The sequence below is a fragment of the Rhamphochromis sp. 'chilingali' genome, assembly GCF_963969265.1.
Source record: "Rhamphochromis sp. 'chilingali' genome assembly, chromosome: 21".
NCBI lineage: Eukaryota > Metazoa > Chordata > Actinopteri > Cichliformes > Cichlidae > Rhamphochromis > Rhamphochromis sp. 'chilingali'.
This window is the reverse complement of record NC_137949.1, coordinates 31743278-31765968: the sequence shown is the minus strand read 5'-3', so window position 1 is coordinate 31765968 and position 22691 is coordinate 31743278. Positions and strand designations below refer to the sequence as shown.

Sequence of the window (22691 nt, the reverse complement as noted above, 5' to 3'; positions counted from 1 at the left end):
TATTAAACATTATTGTGCAGCACATAAGATCAACAGAACACAGTGTGCTTTGAGGTAGGAGCCAAAAAGGGTGTAGTTTGTGGGTGTGATCACCCGTGTGTACACCTGTGAGCATGGACGCGCTTGTTTTTAAAAGGTTCCTTCATGTAATGATCTGCTAGAGGGTGTGGGGGGGCCACAGCCCCGTCCTCCAGGGCATGAAGCAGGTATGGAGGAGATCAAAACTCCAGACATCCAGAGGCCCCCAGAACACAAGAGACCAAGGAAGACCAACAGAGGGGGTTTCTCTATTGTTTTAGGGTCTTTAACTTATAAAGCACCTTGAGGTGGTTGACTATTATGTGTCATGCTAAGTTTACAGTTAACATTACATTTTTGTTACATTGATACAAAGTGGAAAAATGACCTACATTATAGTGGCTTGGCTGCAGAGGTGAAAATGACTTGTTTTGCAACAGCCAATCCATTTCTAAGGATGAGCGTCAGCACAGGTTTCTACACGTGACGGGTGTGACAAGCCCTGCTCTAACAAACATCTAATGGGGGTTGTTTCTAATGACTGCTTTCATTGCAATGTTTTATGGTATGGTAGGGTATGGGAGCGAGGTGGCCAGGTGTGATGTGAGTCTGATAAGGTTGTGTGTAGCAGTTTTTCATTAAAAGGTTTTATTTCTCCATTAAAATCACCAGTATAAACTGATCCTGTGGTTGGTTCACCAGAAGTCACTTCTTTGGTTCTTCAGTGGCTGACTGTTTGCATCAGATATTGCGCTGTCTGAAGGTTTATTTGAATGTTATCCAAATGGCCTGGCATCTTTTGTTGAAACAGCACTGCCCTGAGTAATAAATGACACCGTGACCCTGGACAGGTCACAATTTCATAAAATATTTAGCCAATAATGCAAAATTAAGCACTAGTATGTGATCAGATCAGGCATTTATTCACAACATATAGCAGAAATAATCAAACACTTAGTGCAACAGATGCTGCTTCAACTATAGTTTGAGGCATACATAATGTGATATGCTGATATAAATAATGCTAACTCAAAATCATTGTGTAAAGAAGGAACTCATTAACAAACCAAGTGTCAATTCATGGAAGCTAAAAGAAAAGCAAATCCTCATTATCTCCAGTTGTGTCTTGCCATTATGCCACTTATGAATTCATTTGGGGCTTAAAAACTTTGTCACTTTTTAGAACCCAGAGGATTACCCTATTATCACTTTTTAAAGGAACTATTTCCTCAGTAAAAAGCAATTTCAGTTATTGTTGTCACAGCAACAGTTAATGGGGGAGCTGGATGTTAAAAAAAGAGTTTTAAATATCTAATTTCTGCCTTTTATTATTTTATCTTTTTATTTTATAAACACGTGAATGCTTTTACTTTAAGTGAATGACAGTTAGAATCATATACTTATGTAACCTTTATCTTACATATATAAACTGTAATTTTATGGGCAACAGATTAACCTTCAGTCCTGTTTTTTTCTTTTCTTTTTTTTCATCTTAATTTGCAATGCATATTTTCTTGGGTGCGTCCTGGACACAGGCAGGTCAGCAGAGTTCCAGTTTAGTGCATCTTTTGGTTGCTAGTGTTGGAATAAGCTGGTTAATAGTTCTGACCATGGTGGAGAATCAGATAGTGGATATATTTTAGCAATAATAGGCTATTTAACTGAAACAAAGTCCACTCTAGAAGGACAAAATGAATAAGAAAAGATACTTTCTGGATCCTCCAGAGATCAAAGACTACCTGGTCAAAGGAGAAAGGTTTACCAAGTGGTCAGAGGTGAGTGAATATTGAAAAAAATTAAGCTGTTGATTCTTGAATATTAACCAGAGTGATTAGGAGTTTAAATATACATCAGTAAGTGTTGCTTATTTTCATTCTCCTGTGAGCAATACAGCCTTCTCTGTGAAATTACATGGTTCTCATCTGTTTTTAAAACACTAATCATTAATTTCTTATCTAATAACTTAAATATAGCTACAAATGCAGTTTAAATATCAGGTTCAGTATCGGCACATCGCCAAAAAGCATCTCTGTTTCACGGGTTCCATCTCAAACAATTACCAGAACCACGTCAAAGATTATTCCTCTATAATGTTGTACGGTCTTCATCTTATGATGCACACTACCCTTAGATGACTACTGTTGTCAATCAGCTCGATACAAGAAGTACTGAATAAATTTGTCTCTATCAAGGACTCAACCAAAACCGTTCCTGTCACCATGAAGATGGATCCAAAAGGGTTTTTCGTCTACTGGATTAACCAAAGCAAGGTGGGGAAAAGCCAGCAGCATTCTGATGTGTGGGTAAAATATATGTGATTAGGATCTGCTAAAGGTGTGAGATATGTAAGCGCATCATTCACCACCTTCTGGCCTCAGCAGTCTGTATAGATTATCGATCAGTGCTGATGTGGGCTCACTGTCCTACTGTGCTGTGCAGCTGGACTGTGATGCACTCAATGAAGGTGTCTAGCTGTGTTTACTCTTCATCTCTCTTTCTCTTCTCACTAAACAGGCAAGGTCTTCTTTAAATGTGCTACCACAGTTAACCAAAACTAAATTTTAAGATAAAATAGGTGTAAAAAGCAAATGTTGGCTGAAAAAATTACAGGTGCTCAAAAAACTAAATAATATAAAAGAAATGTCTTTGCTTTCTTTTTCTTAATTTGGTCATACTGGTCACCACAACTAAAAGCAGGAGGCAGTGATATAGGAAATCATATTGTTATTGTGACTGTGATGTCTACATGTTCTTCACTTTGTCTTGTGATATCTTTCATAATAGCTTCTCAAATGTTCCCCCTGATGATGCGCCTCAGATGAAAACAAAACAAAATGGAAAAAGGAAAAAAATAAATAGAGTCAGGAAAATATAATATAAAATATAATAAATAAGAGAATACATTCAACAAACAAACAAAAATCCTTAAGTAGCACTTTGCGGATCAATAATAACAGAGATTTAGTTATTACCAAGTAATAATTCTGTAATTACACCAGTATTAGCTATAATACTGGGAAACATGCTTAGCTAAATGTCACAGTTTCCCCAAAAACCATCTAATTTGTTTACGGGTAATAACAGAAGAAAAATGTAATATCTACCTCTGGCACGCTGACCCTCCTCATGATCAACACACAATATTGTTAAGTAACCATGTTTCATGACCACCCCATCACTGCTGCTATTACAGATGTATTGTCTGTTGAAAGTGAACAGGAAACAACAAGCTATCCCTACTTTGTAAAAATATCAGAATGAACTTGGCATTTATTTACTCATTTATAGGTTAAAACAGCCCTACAATATTCCCAGCCTTAAATAGCTTGTTTATTAACTCACTTATTTTACTGATGGGCAACGTGTTTTTTTTTCTACTTTGCTAAAGGGTGAGTTGTATCTAATCCATATCTGGAATGGTGCCTACACGTTGAATTTAGTATCCACGATGATTTCTTGTCTCTTGTTTCTAGGAGACAACATTCCTGGATGTTGCTACCATCAGAGATACCAGAACAGGAAAATATGCAAAACTTCCCAAAGTAAGTCCATTTGTATTATTTAATTTGTGGCGTTCACTTTGATTTAATTGAGCTTAATGATTGTGCTCTGTGTGGAGGAATCTCTCCAAGCATGCAAATATATCTGTCGAGTCCTTTGTTTGTCCATTAATATTGACAGACATATTTGCATTGCAAAGAGAGAGAAAAAAGCGCCGTGGACGCATGAACCCAGGCTACTCCTCCACAGAAACACACAGATGCACTGGCACGCAAACAAACATAAACACACACCCTACGACAGGCTGAGTCATGGCGGGAGATTTCTGTGAGCGAGTTTCGAGTGAGCTCCAAAGCTGTCAGCTGTAGTTTCGTCTCTTTTCCCACTCCTCGCTGGCCTCCGCAGAGAGCTGCATTATGCAGCTGTCATCATCCCTTACGGGAGGGAAATCTGAAAAATCTGTTCTCCTTAGGGAGAATGCATCATCACAGATGGGGTGCTGCTGAAAGCACATCCTCATCTTTTGGTCCCTTAGGACTTTTTGGGAAAGCTGCTCCAATGCTGACGTCAGGCGTGCATAGAGAGGTGATTGTAAAGCATCATACACAGGAAGGCAGCACATGTGTGCTTGTGCTCTTCATGACCGCCTTGTGTGTGCGTATATATAAGCAAGTGCGCGACTCTCAGTGTGTTGTGCATATGTTTGCATATGCTGGTCAGCATATTTGCATGTGTCGAAGCACCTTTCAGGTGTCCAATCTGTGCAGACAGCAAAGTGCTGCAGATTTAGATTTGTTTAGTCAGCTAAAACATGAAATAATACATTTTATTTGTCCACAGCACCCAAAGGTCCGAAATGTGTTTAATTTGGATTTCCCGGACAGCAACCATCTCGCCAAAACCCTGACTATCGTCTCGGGTCCAGACACGGTGAACCTGACCTATCATAACTTCTTTGCCTCAAAGGAAAAAGTGACACAGGTAATAAACTGCTGTATCTGTGTAGCAGCTGTTCCCCTTTGACTGTTCAAACACAGCCAAAGGCCTCTAGCCCTTATACCACTGGAGCCTTTGCTTCTTCTCCCTCCCAACCCCTCCGACCCCTCCCTTTCAGTCTAAATTAGACTCTGTGACTCCAACATCCAGATTTAATCTGCTGTAATGAAATCTCAATAGTGCTTTGTTCAAATACAACATTCACTGCTCTCATCTCCTAACCTAACTCTGCATCAACACCCTCTAGTGGTGAGCTTGTGCATAGACGCTTATGACCTTTTAAGCCAAACTCATGCAGACACCGAATTTCATGCAGCACCTCTGTTTATTTTTGTGAATTTAAAAAAAATGCACATTAGAACTGGGCGGACGACATTCTTGCGATCACCTACAACGCTGCAAGAAACAACGCGTGCAGGCAGGTCTTCCTGGATAAAATGTAAGTGAACATCATCACGTAATCTACAGCTTCTAGATGATGAGGGAACATAATACCATGCAATCACATCATGCGCTGGATAACACGTGCTCTGGGAATTCTAATGGAAATACTATTAAATCTTAGATATGTCCGGCTTTCTCTTCAGACCAACAAAGATGGGAAGATCCCAGTGAAACAGTAAGTTTCAGGACAACCACATACTGGTTCATTTGTTCAGCAGATACCTGTGTTTCCTACTCAGTTGTTCACTATGTTTTTTCAGTATTTACAAGATGTTCCCTGCGGATAAAAAGAGGGTAGAAAGTGCTTTGGCAGCAGCACAGCTCCCCAAAGGAAAGGTCAGAAAATAAATCTCCTTTCGAGTGGAAATACATTTTAAATTTGGACTTTATTCTTATCTAACTTAATGAAAACAGTTTGCGGTTTTCTGACAACCCGTCTGCACATTTTGTTTTGTTCTTCAGTATGACACCATTAAGCCTGATGTTTTCACTGAGACTGCCTTCAGGAGCTTTATGACACACCTCTGTCCTCGGCCTGAGATCTATGAGATCTTCACTTCCTAGTGAGTAACCTGTAGAAGTGTCCTTAACTGATCATTGTACAGCCTGAATATCACACACCTACTGTAGCTGTAGTTATGCTTTATTCATAATTAGTTTGTTATTGCATTTACGTTTTGAAACTTCCACAAATTGTCAAGCAAAAAATAAATAAATAATAATAAATTTAATGGTTAGTGGTAAACCTTCTTCATCTGGTGTTTAAATCTACTCGTTTAAAAAATGATGTCATTGTCTGTTCAAAATGTATGAAGCAAAAAATTGTCCTAGTTTGACAAACTAAAGTTAGAGGTGCCTCATGTAATATGCTGGTCTTGCACTGCCAGTCTGTGCTCCAGCTCGTGCCTCAGCAGCCTTGCCTGAGCTAAAATGGCAGGAAATTGGCCGTGATGGGGATGAGGAACCTTATGGGCATCGCTGATGCTTTTATTTATTTATTTACTTGTATTTAATCATGAAAAAAATCTGTTTTAAGAGAGTGTCCTGGCCAAGAAGGACAGCAGTGCAATCATAAGTTGCATAAATTAGTTGCACATACGCACGCATGTATCCAAACCCATACAGCAAGTAATAAAGAATATCAGAAACAAAGGTAATAATATTCAGGCAAAACACTGCAGCCTGAAGTAAGTGCAAGTCCAAGATGTGATTGTCTCGCTGTGCCCCGCCCTCCAGCTCCACCAAACCCACCATGACGAAGGAGAATTTCACCAAGTTCCTCAACGAGAAGCAGAGAGACTCTCGGCTGAATGAGGAACTGTTTCCGCGTCTCCGGCAAGATCAGATCAAGGCACTGATTGACAAGTATGAGCCCCTGTCCAATAATTCTAACAGAGGTGAGATTCAGCGGTGGTCACTTTGCTATGCTGAGGATGGAATAATGGGCACAATCACCCTCCTTATGTTTTTGCTTCAAATGGTCTCTTGTTCCCATCTCCAGGTTTGATTTCTCCAGAAGGTCTTTTATTCTACTTGATGGGTCCAGAGACATCAGTGGTCATGCAAGACAGTCTGGCCAAGTCTCAAGACATGACCCAACCCATACCTCACTACTTCGTCAAGTCGTCACACAACACATACCTAACAGGTCAGAAAAAAGAGAGAAATGGATATGATTTCTTTAAGATGCTGCTTAACAATGTGCCTTATTTTTCATTTTTCTCTCCCTGTGCAGCTGGTCAGTTCTCGGGCGTGTCCTCCCCAGAGATGTACCGCCAGTGTCTGCTCGCCGGCTGCCGCTGCCTGGAGCTGGACTGCTGGAAGGGTAAACCTCCAGATGAAGAGCCCATCATTACTCACGGCTTCACCATGACCACTGAGATCCTGTTCAAGGTTGTTGAACATACTCATGTGCCCTCAGTCTCCCACCCTCCAAGTATTTGAAATTTTTCCTCTGCAACTGTTCACATTACCATATTAGGAATATTCCCACCTTTTTAATGTCGTGCTGAAATGTTAGTTTTGGGGTTACTGGAATTTTTTGGCCACAACTAATGACCATCCACCAGTGCATAGAGCTGATGTAGTTAAGTACACCTACATTATTATCTTTTCTTGTCTTCTATATAGTATAGAAGATAAGGAAAAACGTAAAGGGTCCACTCTAATATTTTGCAGCCTTTACAGAAAGGAAAGAATGGTAACGATAAACAAATTTAATATTCAAATTTCTAGTATTATTTTTTTGGTGTTAAAAATTGTGATCAGAAAGCGACGGCTGAGTCCAAGTAAATGACCGTCACCATTTTCCTGCCAGCACATCTTGAATGTGCAACATCTGAGCTTCTTGCACACCAAAAAGCTGCTCACACTTATCTTTAATTCATGCTGAAGAGCACATTCGAAACACGAAAGTGTAAGTACACAGTAACACACAAACACACTGATAGGCCATTCTCTTACACTCAACACTTCCATATAAGGGCAGCAGGAGATGAACAGCCCCAGGCCGAGGCACAACGTGCAGGTTCAGTTCAGCAACATCACAGCCTCTGCAAGAAACACCTCTGCAGTTTGACACAATGTTCATGTTTTCATAATTTTTATTTTAGTGAGCTTGTTTCTTTTTTGCTCTGCGTCTCATTAACTTCTTGAAGTTTTCTAATATGCTATTGCCAGTTTCATTTCTTTAAATTTAAGTCCAAAAGTAAAAATCCACTTTTACAAAATAACAGCTAAAAGGCCTCTTTTTGTGACACTTGACAGGACGTGATAGAGGCTATTGCAGAGAGCGCCTTCAAGACCTCACAGTACCCCGTTATCCTCTCCTTCGAGAACCACGTTGACTCGTAAGAGCCGAGCTTTAAATAAAGCCGTGTCATAACATGCCATTAATGCTGCTGTTCTGATGCACGTATCACGAATAATAACAGGCATTAATGTGATTTCTTCCAGGGTGAAACAGCAGGAGAAGATGGCCAACTACTGCAAAACCATATTTGGTGATGCCCTGTTAACAGAGCCACTGGACAAATACCCTGTGAGTGAGTACACTGCTGCAGCACAGCCAGCTGTCAAAATAACAGATAAAGTTTAGATGCTATCATGCTACGCTGGGTGACTCGGATGAGTTTCGCTATTTAATCACAACGACATGAAGGCAATAAATGGCAAAGTTCAAGTTTCACTGGTGTGTTTGTTGTCCTCTGTCTTGTATCTGCTGTAAGAACCTCTCAGATTCCCAGAAACAAACTCTGTCAGCTCCTCTTAGGCCTGCATGTGTTTATATTCCTGAGGCTGTGTCTGTTTAACTATCTTAGATGGTATTAGGGACAAAACCAGTGTTTTAGAAAGGAGGTCAGCAGACAGTTTGAATCCAGGCCTCAATTTTTGAAGTATGAAAAAAAAGATGTTTATTTTATATGTTGTTAATTTTATGTTTGTTTGTTTGTTTGTTTTTAAAAAGGTTTAAGTAAAGGCAACAAGCTAAATGGGAGAGTGACCATCCGGCTTTTTATCAGTGTGCAGACAATAAAGGCAGCTTTCATGATGGTATTTGGGCTAAATTATTGAAGTGAGGTAATGTCAGTGAATGCAACATTAATGTAGAGGATGCATTCAGGTTTTCGATGCATCCAAATGCCTGAATGCTTTTTTCTTTTAGAAGGTCAAGCAGTCCCTGTGGCCATGCATATGATCACATGATGACCTGACTGTCTTAGGAAAATTAAACACAAGCTTTTAAAACAAATTCTTCTACTATTACTACTATTAAAATAATAGCTATTATTGTTGATTATGTGTAGAAGAAAAAGGTTAAAGTCTGCACCTTTCCATTTACTATTTTGTATTCTTTTTTGTTTTCTTTTTTTTTTTTAATTTAATTGTAATTCTGAAAATTTGGAGGAGTATGTTTTTGAAAATTGAGCAAAAGGCAAAATAAAAAAAGGTAAATAAATTAATAATAATAATAATAACAGTTTTATTGTATTTTACTATTAATTAAAATACTAAACAGTCTCTCCAAAACGCAGCCCAGGATAATAAATAAAAACTGCATAGCAAAGAAATAGGAAGATGTAATAGGAGTATGGCTATACCATATAGTCCACTATGTGAATGTCTTTTTAAGTTAACCTGTCAATAACAGCCATTCATTTCATTTTTTATTTAACTTTTGTGTTTAAATTACACGTATTTGTGCATATGCAATGTTAATAAATGAGGGCCATTGCTTTCCACTCAAAACAGCTTTCCTTTAATGACAGACTACATTTGTTTCATGCTCAACAGCCAAACAAAAAACAGACTAAGTTGATTAAATTTAGCAATGACACTTTGAACATTAAACAACTTTGATGTAAATCCCTCTGAAACAAAAGTAAGAGTATAAGTTTGATGTTTTCTGAATATAATCGATTTTGTCATTGTTTAAACTTCTTGTTTGTGTCTCTAACATTCAGCTGAAGCCGGGCCAGCAGATCCCCAGCCCGTCTGAGCTCCTGGGTAAGATCCTCATCAAGAACAAGAAGGGCAGCCATGAGAAACCGGCCCAGAATAAGAAAACTGCCGCAGCAGCCGCTGACCAGACCGCAGCCGCAGCTACGAATGCCCAGGCCCCGAACGCCACTTCCCAGGATGAGGCCAACCCAGCAGCAACCACCCCGGAGAATCAAGATGAAAATGAAAAACCACAAGGCAAATTCAGTTATACTCCAGATTTAGACGTGTGATTTTATTTCCAGGTGTCACTGACACTGTTTTTATGTGTTTCACCAGAACCGGAAGCAACTGTGGAGGAAAATGAGGAGCAAGAAGACACAGAGGAACAGGATGAGGAGAAAATGAAGACATCAGATGAGGTAAATACTTGTTTTACATCATTTGTTCCAGCCAGGAGAGTCCAAATATAAGTTAACCTCCTTTTGACGTCCCGCAGGGCACAGCTGGACAAGAAGTAACAGCATATGAGGCCATGTCATCCATAGTCAACTACATCCAGCCCAACAAATTCATCTCCTTTGAAAATGCCAGAAGTATGTCTGCAAACAACAAATTTAACCTAAATTCAAACAAAACAGGTACAACTCGATGTAACCTTGGTAACGTGTCATTTTCTTCTCCCTTCACAGAGAAAAACAAGAGTTACGTCATCTCTTCTTTTGTGGAGACCAAAGGGGAGGCAATGATCGCCAAGAGTGCCGTTGAATTTGTTGAGTATCCTTTAGGAGTGCATCACATGCTGTCATGCTCGACAAAAATGAAAACCATTTAAGTATACGACAAATTTATTCTATGCATTCAGTTTATTGGGGTCGGGGGGGGGGGGGGGACACAGAAATATAAATAAATGATTCCCTAACTGTCTACCTAAGATATAATAAGAGGCAGATGAGCAGGATTTACCCCAAAGGAACAAGAATGGACTCCTCCAACTACAATCCCCAACCTTTTTGGAACGTTGGTTGCCAGATGGTGGCGCTCAACTACCAGACGATGGGTAAAAATGGAGATATCACACTTTAAAATGCTCAGAAATATACCCTTTGTGAATGTTTGGAACCGTCTACCGTTCCTGTTTAAATACAGTTTTCTGACACACTGATGACACTGTGTGTTTTAGTCATTTAAAATCTATTCTGTTTATTCGCCACAGCAGGTCAGTGTTGCACCTTTTTGTGCTGCACAGGCCTCTGTTCGCTGCCTCCCTTTAAGCTGAAGACAAGTGGCGTGAATGGGCTGTTTGTGTTTCACTTACAGATTTCCCCATGCAGCTCAACATGGCCCTGTTTGAATTCAATGGCCGAACGGGCTACCTCCTCAAGCACGATGTGATGCGTCGCAATGACAAGAAGTTTGACCCTTTCTGTGACAGGATTGACACCGTTGTGGCGAGCACACTGACCATCAAGGCAGGTTCACGACCCTGTTATTACAGAGTGTCTCTTTCTTTAACCATCAGTGTGGGCTCCTATTATCTGTGGAAGCTGAATGTCAGAGTAATTGAGTTTCAAGCTCCATCTTTTCATCATTCTGCATGCAGAGAAACTCATGAAGAATTAGTGCAGTATGTGTATAACAGATGGCTGTTTTGGCTTTGGGAAGTTTGTCCATGTTGTCCTTGTGTGATATCTTAATAAAAACATAATTTGCTTCATATAGGAGTCCAGCTGTTCAAAAGTCCAGACTTGTATATATAAGTCGTCCAATCATATCTACTTGTCTCCATAGATCTATTCGGGGCAGTTTCTGGCTGACAAGAATGTAAAAACAGGGGTTGAGGTGGAAGTGATTGGGCTGCCAGGAGACCCTAAGAAGAAATACCGCACCAAGTGGTCCACGACACCCAACGCCATTAATCCAGTGTGGAATGAAGAGCCATTTGTTTTTGAGAAGGTGAATAAAATACCATGTAAACATTTTCAGCCACTCCTCAGTCTTCATATTTTGATGTGAAGGCAAAAACAGAGCTTGTACAATTATAATGAGCTTGAAAGTCAGTATTTGGTATGAGCACCATTTTTCTTCATCACATCCTGAACTCTCTTTGACAGGAATAGTTCTTCAGGCTCCTTGAAGGACATTCAAAACTCTTCTTTGGATGCTGCCTGCCTTTTGTTCCGATCTCTGTTAAGACGATCCCACACTGCTTTAGTAGGGATGAAGGTTCAAGACTGATAGTGTTTTATTGTGTGTTTGGGGTCATTGTCATGCTAAAAAAATGAAGCCATTGCCATTTAGATGCTTACCAGATGTTGCACCTCCCTCCTGACCTCCTCCATCCTTTTCACACCTTGAGTTAGATACCTGTATTATGCTTGAATGGTTTATACATCAGTGTTAAGCATCTTAACAAAAACACATATACACACAAAAGCATTCCTCTGAAAATGCCCAGGTACAAGGACAGGATCGAAAAGGAGTTAAAAAGCAGCCGGTGTCCAAAGAAAAATGTTGAAAGAAATTCAGAAAGCCTGGAGAAATCATACTCAAGACCACTTTAAAATATTACAAGAAATTCTGGCTCCTTGATGAATAAATGAATGAAATGATGTGTCACTAACATATCTGTTGTTGTTTACATGGTTAGATCTTGCTGCCAGAATTGGCATCTTTAAGAATCGTTGTCCATGAAGAGAATGGCAAATTTGTGGGACACAGAATCATCCCTCTTGATGCCATCCAGTCAGGTCAGCGAAGCTGAGAATATTTGAATTCATACTTCATATAATATACATAATTAAAGCAATGAATCACTCTAGGCCTCAGAACATTTGCCAGCTTGTTTTAACCAGCTTCTGCATCAGGCAAGCTGCTGCCTTGCTTTTATTTCACCAAGGTTTTATTTTCATGTCCTGCAGGCTTCCACCACATCTGCCTGCGCAGTGAGAGCAACATGCCCCTCACTCTGCCTGCTCTCTTTGTGTACATTGAGGTCAAGGACTACATCCCTGCTGCCTTTGCGGGTGCTTAGCCTTTTACTTTGTGTTTTTGCAAAAGAAGAAAACCTCTGCTGCGAGTGAATCCTTGTTGCCAGAGTGACAGTTAGAGAAGAGAACACTAATGTAGTTTGGAAGCATTTTTGTTTTCTTCTTTGTCTTCGTACCCACACTTATGTTTGGTTTAAGAATAAATCATTGTACACTCATTAAAATGGTTTGTTTTGCAGATTTCACAGATGCCTTATTTAATCCAACAAAAGGCACAGAGAAGACCACAAAGCCTCCCAAACAGGTAAAAAAAGAGAGAAAAAACATCATCAGCAATACCTTTGGATTTCCAGTAAATCCTAACAACACTAATTGAGTTCCTGGAATATAACCACTTGCTAGATTGTTATGTTCCTGTCCTTTTCTTCTTTTACCCCCACAGTCATCTTCTGACTATGTGTCTCCCTATGAGTTGCCTCTTGGAGCCCAGCCTCCCGCAGACCAAGCTAAAGAAAGTGAAGCCCCTGCTGCAGGTAATGAAGCTTTAGAGGATGACACTTCAGATCTTGCATTGCAAAGATTTTGAGCTTGTCTGTGGCTCACACAATTGGTCTCAATGCTGGTGTATTTGAAGGTGCATTTAATCACTTCCTCCTCTAGAAAAAGCTGCATCCGAACCTACACCGCCTGCTGATGCCACTGACCAGTCTCCACCAGCAGCTGGTGCAGAAGAAGCTAAAAAGGAGGAAGAAAGCAAGGCAGAGACCCCTCAAATTCTCGATGAAGCCCCAGCCGATGCAGCACCAGATACAGGAAGCTCCAGATCTGAAACCCTTCCTGAAGCCTCTCCTTCACCCGAGGAGACCAAAGCAAGCCCGGAGCCTGAAGCGGCTCCTGAAGCCAAAGAAGAACCGAGCACCGAGTCTTGCACAAACCCCGAACCTACATCTGATAAAAAAGAGGAAGCCAGTGCAGCTGCAGAACCTGCTGAAGCGCCTTCTGCTGCGGCCGTTCCCTCTCCAACAGTTGCAACCACCGAGTCTGCAGGATCAGGTGACTCATCTCAGCCGCAGACGGGCAGTGAAGGTAACACTGCAGCACTTCATGTGCTGCACTCATCATAGTTTTCCTTTTGTCAATACACTCTGGATAAAAGCGCTCTGACAAGGATAATACAGAACAATTTAGAGTTATTTTTTGTTGAATAGATTCATTATAATTGCATATCCAGTGCTGAAAAGTAAGAAGACTCCACAAAAAAAATCCCCTTTGTGTTTGTGCTGCAGAGCCTTCGACTGTGACTACTGAAGAACTGACACAGCACAAGAGCTATCAGAAGGTCATCAAGCGTCAGGAGAAAGAGATAAAAGAATTAGAAAAGAAGTATCAGAAAAAAGGCGAGGATCTGATTCAGAAATACTCCGACTCTTTCAAGGCCCTCAAGAAGAAGGTTTCAGTGAAGAAAAAAGAGTAAGGGGATGTTTTCCTTCCCAAATTTGTTTTCAAAGAGCTTTCCAGAGTGAATCTGCAGCTATATATTTTAGCTAGGGTGCTTGACAAAAGAGCTTTTGATTATCCCGCTGGAAGGAGACAGTCCTGTTTCCTGCAAAGCAGCGCTCAAATCTCCACAAATTAATAGTGACTCACTAATAATGTTGCTGTTTTTGGATTAATAAGACTATATTTAGAAACATGAGGAGTACAGCTACAGTTAATGTGCGTTTCTAGCTGACACTGACTATTAAGATGAGGATGAAGAAAATGAGTGTCTGCAGTGTTTGTCACTGAGCTGTCAGAGCAAACCAAGTGTTACTAAAGGCCAAATAAGCATTTTGTATAGTATTTTCTGGAAGCTCATGGTTGTCAGCTATGAAGGGCAGTGGCTGTTAGTCAATAAACTGTATTGCCCACACATACTGATTTATTGTGTCATGTTATTTTTTCACCAGGGGAGGTGACAACACCCCTGAGTCCAATGGGAAGACAGAGCGGGTGCAGGAGCTGAAGGAAAAAATGACGTCTGAAATAAAAACACTGTTTGCTGAGCAGTATGATCAGATGAAGAAGAAGAAGGAGCAGTGTGCAACAGAGGTTAGTGACACTGAAGGTGACAATAAACACATTACACACATTGCAGCCAGATACTGTGCTTAAAGGCGCACTAATCAATACTGTCATAATTAACAGTGAACCAAATGATTACTGCTGCAAGTGAAAGGTCCCCTCAGCTCTATGGAATATTTCAGGATCTTATCTGCTCATTATTTTGGTTTTATGACTCACAAAACACCGTGTTTGTTCAGTGGCTTACTCGCTACGTGACACAGGCAGCTGTTTTCAACTCCAATCAAATCTATTGTGTTCCACCTGCCCAAATACCAAACATGAGCCAGACAAGTATAATCACTAAATACTGTAAAGCCATCGTTTCTATGTGTGCTGGAAGACGGTGAATTAGGAGATAAAGGAGATTGGCTATCAGGGTTATACTAACTCAGTTGGACAGAAACATTAGTCCAGAGAAACATGACACGTATGTCTCTTGATTATATGAATACAGTTACCACTTTATAAGGCACACACGTCCTTTTGCCTTCATATTTTCGTCTTGTAATAGATTCAAAAAGACATTTAATCCATACTGACATGATAGCATGACACAATAGCTTCAGATGTCTCAGCTGCACATCCATGATCTCCCTCACTGTTATGTTCAACCAATAACCAGTTTGAGATCATCTGAGCTTTGCGACATTGTGCGGTATCCCGTGGGAGGCAACCATGCCGATCACACTGTGGTCACATATCCCTATAGGGATGGACATTGTCAGCCACCAAGTGTGCAAAGAAAATATCCCCCAGACCTTCATCACTACCAGTAGCAGCCTCAACTGCATCATTCAAGTCAGGATGGATCCATGTTTTCATGTTGTTTATGCTACAAACCAACAAATATCTGAGCAGAAATCAAAAGTCATTAGACCAGGCAGCATTTTTCCAATCTTCTGTTGTTCAATTTTGGTGAGCCCATAAAAATTCTAGCCTCCATTTTCTGTTCTTAGCTCATAGAAGTGCACCGGGTGCAGTTTTAGGCTGCAAATGCTCTCCTGTATGGCTTGCTTGAGATGAGCCGTTATTTGAGTTATTATTGCCTTCATTTCAGCTAAAAACTGTCTGGCCATTCTCCTTCGCCCACTGGCATCATCAAGTTATTTCCACCCAGAAAACTCACTGGCAGATCGGCATTTTCCGAAATACTCACCCTTTCCATATTTAAAGTTACTTAAATCACATTTTTCCACATTCTGATGCTCAGTTTGAACTTCAGTAAGTTTTTTTGACCATGTCTGCATGCCTTAGTGCACTGAGTTGCTGCCATGTGATTGGCTGATTAAAGTGGCTCGTGAGTGTAAATCAGTTAAGACATGATTTACCCCAATTTAAGTAAAAATCAGGATGCTGATAAGACATCATGAACTCGTTCGGTGATATTATTTAAACGTAATCTGCTTTGAAAAATAAAATATTATTTTTATTTTGCACGGTGATACCTGTGAGGCCTGTTTCCAACGTTAAAAGAAGTAGGCTTATATGGTAACAATGCTATGCATTTAACACTATTACTAGATCTATAATGTTAATGTTTGGAGCTGTTGCCTTCCTACTGTTGTAAAGTGTTTCTAAAAGGCATCAAACGGGTATGATATTCACATCCTGTCCTTACAGTACAAAGTGGCTTATAAAAGTAACAACTGAAAGACAAACTCTTCTCTGTGTGCTCTGGTCACCCCTACAGCCATTAGTCTCCTCACTCTGAAATCTCTGTTATATATTTACCTGTTCACCTCAGATTAATGTCCATGATTCAGGATGTAGTCACTATTTCCTCTATGGGCTCTCCTCGTTGTGTGTTTGGGATCATGGACAAGCAGAGGCTTTATTAATTACACACCAACTGGATTGCTGTTACTAATAGTAATCAATCTATATATAAAGAATCCGCTTGACCCCAGTTTTTGCACAGAAGCAAACATTTTCATTCACATTGTTACTCACAGCTATTCACATCTCATGAGTTGGAGCTTCATCCTTACTGTGACTGCACCGTCTTCTTATTGTGTTGTGACAGAGACTAGCCAAACTGTTGGAGATGGCCATGGAGAAGCACGCCATTGAACTGAAAACCCTGGAGAGGTGTGAGCACACATGCAACACATTCAGGACATGATGCGCACATGAAGGAGCAGAAGGCTTTGCTGAGTCCATCCAATCTGCCCCTTCAGACTTTGCCGTGACAGTCTGTGTGTGTGTGTGTGTGTGTGTGTGTGTGTGTGTGTGTGTGTGTGTGTGTGTGCCATTTGAGGTGAAATATTTGACATTTAGCAAAGAGAATACCTCAAATAATGAATGAATCACCTCAGCAGGCGGGTCTTCCAATGTCCTTGGCTGGGCTTATGGTGTTATATCTGTGTGTGTGCATCATCCCAAGTCCCCAGCTGGCAGATGGTTATCTCAGGACAGCCATTATCCAGCAGGTGTTTAAACAGCAGTAGGGAAGCAAAGGCAGGCTTGATCATCTACCTGTCCACTCAGGCACAAAAACACAGCATTCAAGCGTTCCTTTCACTATAAAGATAAGGTCACATAAGACACACACAGCCCTACAACTCTTGATTAAAGGAGAAAGGGTGTTTATAGGGTCACTTTTCAGTGTCAGATTTGAGATCCTCACATGTTCCCTTTGTCTTGCTCTGCAGCGAAACCAAAGAAAACAAGAAAAAAGCCAATATGAAATGTTCGTCCACAGACAAAGCAAAGTAAGTTCACGACATTCAGGTTTTATTCATCACTCTAAGTTAGTTACAATTTGTTTTAGAAAGACAAAAGAATTAAGAGAGCGAGAGTGAAGATCTGAATTTTTAACATTTTGTACAAGATGATTAATTAAAGATAAATTTATTCATTCAGGCTGAAAAAGGCAATGAGCACTGAGATGCTGGATGAAGCGAGTCAGTCGAATGCTGCCGTGAGTACAGAAGTTGTTTCAAAGTGATCTAACACAATCAAATTTTTTTTTTAGTTTGTGTGCAAAATAAAAGGCACTGTTTGACATTTGTGGTCATCTTTTTGCTAAAAGCTAAGCTGAACGTAACACTACAACCAGAAAAAGGGTTACCGTAGCCTAGAAAAAGGAAAATGAGGGAAACACTTTACAGAGGTTCTCAAATTTACATTAATCAGTAACTGGACTTTTTTTTAGTTTTGTCATTCTAATTAGTTTATATTTTTATTTTGTTTTGACTTTTTGGTTTTAGTTCAGTTTATTTTGAGTTTCAGTTCTTGTAATTATTTGTGTATTGAGGACAAATGTCAGAGGCAAGATGTAAGAAAAGCAGAACAGATATTACATTAAAAACAGAACTTTTTAGAGCAGTTGACTCAAAGTCTGATACGTGTCCAGACTCTCAATAAAAAGCTTCATAAGGTAAGTTTTGAAAAATAATTTCACCAAATTTACAAACACTAAAACTAAAAGGACATTTTCCCTATATTGTTATTTTATTTTAGTTAATTTGCTAAGCTTTATTTTTTTAAAGATCTAGTTTTAAGTTTCATTTTAGTTAACTATAACAGGCTTGCACTAGTAACCTTTCTTGTTACCTTTAAACAAACACCTGCTAGCTGTTTCCGCTGTAATCTGTTGTTGTCTTATGCTAAGTTAAACATTTAGATTTTTATGCTAAGCTAAACATTTAGCCTTTTATGCTAAGCTAAACATTTAGCCTTTTATGCTAAGCTAAACATTTAGCCTTTTATGCTAAGTTAAACATTTAGCTTTTTATGCTAAGCTAAACATTTAGCCTTTTATGCTAAGTTAAATATTTAGCTTAGTTGCAGCTTTACTGTACATCTGTGGGCACTGGCTGAGACAGGCTAAAGCTGTGACATTCAAATCATGAATGTTACTTTGTAAAAAAATATATATTTTTATTTTTATTATTATTAAAGGAAGATAAAAGCAATGACATTGGAAAAATAACAAAATAACACAACACTGGCAGCAATGCAACTTAGTAATGAAAAATGCTCTCTTTCAAGGTAAAAACCTTAAGGATTTTCTACTTCTGGAAATAAAATTTGAAGGTTGAGTTTTACTGTGGCTTTCTATATACTTGCTAACACACTGTTGGCTAGTAACCGCTGGCATTCTGGCAGGAGATAACCCTGCAAACCATGTGAGAGTGCCAACTGTTGTACTTTCTAGCACTAAAATAAACATGAAAGGAAAGAAGCTTATACTGCAAAAAAGGCAAACAGGAGAAGGATCGGTTAGAGTTTTGCTATGTTCACAGATGAAGAGGTCATTGCTTTGAAACTGCAGAGCCAGAAACCTAGGGGGCCTTATGTTTGACTGGAAGGCTGAAAAATTTAAAGGAAGACCTTATTTTCACAATTTTACAGTTTTTCCTATTAATTAAGCTCTCCACCATAGCCACTCTGTAATTTTACACATCTATCATGTAGAAAACTAAGATGTATTATTGAAATTGTACTATTGCAGGGACCTAATGTGTAGTTGAACATAGACAGAAAGGGGAGGCTTTATGAGGCACACGGTGTAAAATGAGCTTAACATCCCTGTTTTTAGTAATTTTCATGTACTCACGCATTACCAGTACCAGATCACATATAATTTAGCTGTGTACCTATTGTTAAGAATGCCAAGATTTGAAGAAAGCATGGAAAAATAATACCCTAGGCATGCTAAAGCCTTTCTCTTTCACACAGCTGTAGGTACACCCACACACGCTTGAACATGCACACACATTAACTCACAGCAGGCCACGCATACACAAACTTACACACGCTTTCACCCAGTGAGTAAAGTGCAGCGGGCCCTGACCATAGGCCAGGCTTGTCCATTACTCAGAAGCTGTTTACAAGCTAATCCATGTGTGGTCGATGACTCACTGAGCTTTGCTTTTGTTCCTCCGTTGGCTCATCAAGATTCAGGCATGATGCATCGGGGTTAAAGACTCAGCTATTTCACTCTGCTCCTCTCAGATCGACTCAGTTTAGATGGCAGAAATCCCCCCCTCACTTTCATCCCTCCACACATTTGGGTCACATTGCAGCTGGTGTTGATCTACTTAATCAACATTTCCCCATTAATTACTGCAGATATTTATAACACAATCACTTGTTTAATCAGCATAGGCTCAGTATTGAATGCACAAGTCCAGTTGGGGGATCTGTAATCTAACTCGACAAGTGCAACCTGTGACTTAACTGTATTGATTCTCTCTCTCAGGTTGCATCCATAGATCCCACGGGTACATATGAGCAGATGAACTGCTTATATAGACACGCTAACAGTCTTTATCGCAAACTTGATACCACATGCACATTCCCATTTGCTCGCACACACTTCAAAACCACAAATCGATAGTGTTTTCCACTTGCAACATGTTTTCTGCTTTGTTGTATTGTTACAGTCTTCAGATTACAGTCCGCAGCAAGAGGCTCTGATGAAGAAACAGGCTGCTACACTGGAAGAAATCAAGACCTTGACCAATCAGGTACACACAAGAAATTCAATTAAAACGGAAATTATTGTTTTTGACAGTCCCATTCCCCTGGACCAGCTAACTAATACACTGGGGTCCTATGCCAGCCATCTCTCTTATACCGTTAGAAATCTTGGAGTAGTCCTGGACAGCTCACTCAAGTTAGACAAACAAGTTGCCTCAGTTGAGAAAACGGGTTTTTACCAGCTACGTCAAATCTCCAAGGCAAAGCCCTATATTCCACATAAAGACCTTGAAAAGCTTATCCATGCCTTCATTACTTCGAGACTAGACTATTGCAATTCTCTGTACATGGGCCTCCAATTCTCTCTCCTCCAGCGTTTGCAATTAGTTCAAAATGACGCAGCACGCCACTTAACTGGCACCAGAAGGCATGATCATATCACCGCAGTTCTAGCCAATCTACACTGTCTCCCTGTTAAATACTGTATCATTTAAAATCCTTTTGTATACTTTTAAAATGTTAAATAACTTGGCGCCCAGTTACCTAACCTTCCACCGTGTCTGCAGTTGTGCAACTCTAACTGTTTTTAATTGTTTTTAACTTTTTTTGTTGCCTTTGATGTAATCTGCTTTGCTACCTTGTGTGAAGCACTTTGATGGACACTGTCCTTTTGAAATGTGCTATAGAAATAAAATATTGATTGATTGATTGATTGACACAGTAACACCAGGGCACACTGGTTTTATTTTTTTTCTCTTAGAAAAATGAAACTACACTTGCACACCTTATTCGTGTTTCCACTAAATCTGCATATTTGTAAAAACCTCTGACGACAGCCAAAACAGTCATGTTTACCAATAGAAACTCTGAGAGGTCCTTGACTCCTGATCTTTAGAAATGACTATACTTTATTACCTGATTTTTGGGGGACTGTCACAGAAAAAATAAATACATGTCCTTGCATTCTTTGGCAGTTCCAGAGTCCTTTAAAAAATTATTCCCAACGCTGCATAAGTTCTTACGTAGGTCTGCCCATCAGTGAGTAAAAATTAGAGCATGTCGCTTGTGTGTGAGCTAGCATCAACCAAGGGTACTCACCCATTATTCCATGTCACGCACACTGATTGGGAATAACCTTGTGACCGTCTGCCTAATTTTGTGCTGGTCCCGCTTTTGCAGCCAATACAGCCCTGACCTGTGGATGCAACTACAATGGGTTGTCGACCAGTACCCGACCTTGATAAAGATAATGATAGAGATTTAATGTTTTACACTGTACTTGCAAAATCACAGAGAGAATTTACACAAACCTTACCTTCACTGTACCAAGAGTTTTTTGGATTTTTCTGTCCAAACAAATGTAGTGTAAATCTGACTACATTGATGGACTTATAGGCATCTATAATCCAAACTGAGCCAACCACCAAATTTTTGTTTTTCAACCACACTGCCAACCACGGCCATCTGTCCTTTCAGTGGATGTACGTAATGCTGCGGCGTGACACATCCAGTTTGGGGGATGCAGAAAGTACACATCAAGCTCCCACCGCTGTAAATGATGTCAGAATGTTTTTTATGACAATACTTTGCTTAGGATTGGTGAAATGTTGGCAGTTATTATTGTGAAAAGAGGTGTGAGAAGACAGCTTAGACACTGACGTGCGAATGCCAGATGGACAGTGTGTTTTTATGTCTCACTAGTAGTATTAGCTTGCAGATAGAGTTTTCAATATTGCGAGAGGCGGGGGAAGGAATTCAAGTGAGGCTTTAAAAACAGATGAATGAAGAGAACTGAATGTGAGCTAATGTATGCAGCTGTATTTAACATACTTACTGAATATTGAGCCACTTTTTTTCCATATTGGTAAATCCCTCACTCTTATTTGCAATCAATCAGTCAAACTTGGGTATAAGCCAGTTGAGGTCGATCTTTAGTTTTACTTGCACGAGCACAGAAAATCATTCTCTAAAGATTATGATAAGCACCTGCCTAAAAAGAAAAATGTGTGAAATCATGAAAATGTCAGCCCATTCTCTTGATAATCCTCTGACTAACCTTTGGCCCCTTGTGTTGGCAGCTCAATCAAGAGGCCCTGAAGGAGCACGATCAGAAAACAAGATCGCTGGCACGAGAAGTGCGGGAGGCCGTTAATGTATGTGTGGGGGCGCACTTCCCTGAGTTGGTCGACGAGGTCGACAAGAGTGGGGGGGGAGTGGGCTTCTATGGAGATGTCTTCCTAGGTTAGATGTGCCTTTTGATTACCTCTCTCTGTGTAACTCTGCTATAAATGTTTTTTTAGTTTTTTCACTTTTATATCTGCTTTCAAACTGTTACATAACCTATAATCAGGGCGCGGATATGAAATCGTAGAAGATTGCTTAATGAGAGGTTCTCAGAGTGAAGTTGCAATTTAGTTGTGCTAATTCATAGGTGGGTGTATACTTTGGGGAGCTGATAATGAGGTTTTCACAAATGTCCAGGTACTCCAAAATTAGATGATTTTGAAAAGATTTTTTTTAGTTTCTATTTAACTCTTTATTTCTGTTTCTTTTCACCATTAAAAAACCCCCACCCTAAATTAGGCGACAAAGTGACAAATATCTTGCAGATGTGGGCTCTGTAGCTCTAAAAGCCTTAGAGAGGTGCTTGTGGTCTCCTTTCTGTTCTCTTAAGTTAAAAATGGGACTAAATGTAGATGCAAAAATGGGTTATCAGAGTCTGCAGGGCTGAGCGAGAAAATGGCACATCAGTTTGCATGTGTGATAAGT

At 39.9% G+C, this 22691-nt stretch overlaps 1 protein-coding gene across 1 annotated transcript; it reads left to right on the top strand.

The window, feature by feature from the left end:
• Positions 1–1709: 1709 nt before the first annotated feature.
• On the top strand, positions 1710–22168 carry plcb2 (phospholipase C, beta 2; the record flags this gene model as incomplete). Its single annotated transcript, XM_080871338.1, has 32 exons — positions 1710–1793; positions 2211–2288; positions 3492–3560; positions 4360–4500; positions 4875–4954; positions 5081–5134; positions 5220–5295; positions 5422–5522; positions 6196–6356; positions 6461–6607; positions 6695–6852; positions 7726–7808; positions 7915–7999; positions 9423–9657; positions 9739–9821; positions 9899–9995; positions 10092–10176; positions 10335–10459; positions 10720–10871; positions 11191–11355; positions 12050–12149; positions 12321–12425; positions 12629–12693; positions 12832–12922; positions 13050–13475; positions 13676–13859; positions 14339–14480; positions 16519–16583; positions 17147–17206; positions 17358–17415; positions 19886–19969; positions 22001–22168. 32 exons carry the CDS (start codon positions 1710–1712, stop codon positions 22166–22168), a joined length of 3807 nt encoding a protein of 1268 aa, XP_080727464.1.
• Positions 22169–22691: the final 523 nt, after the last annotated feature.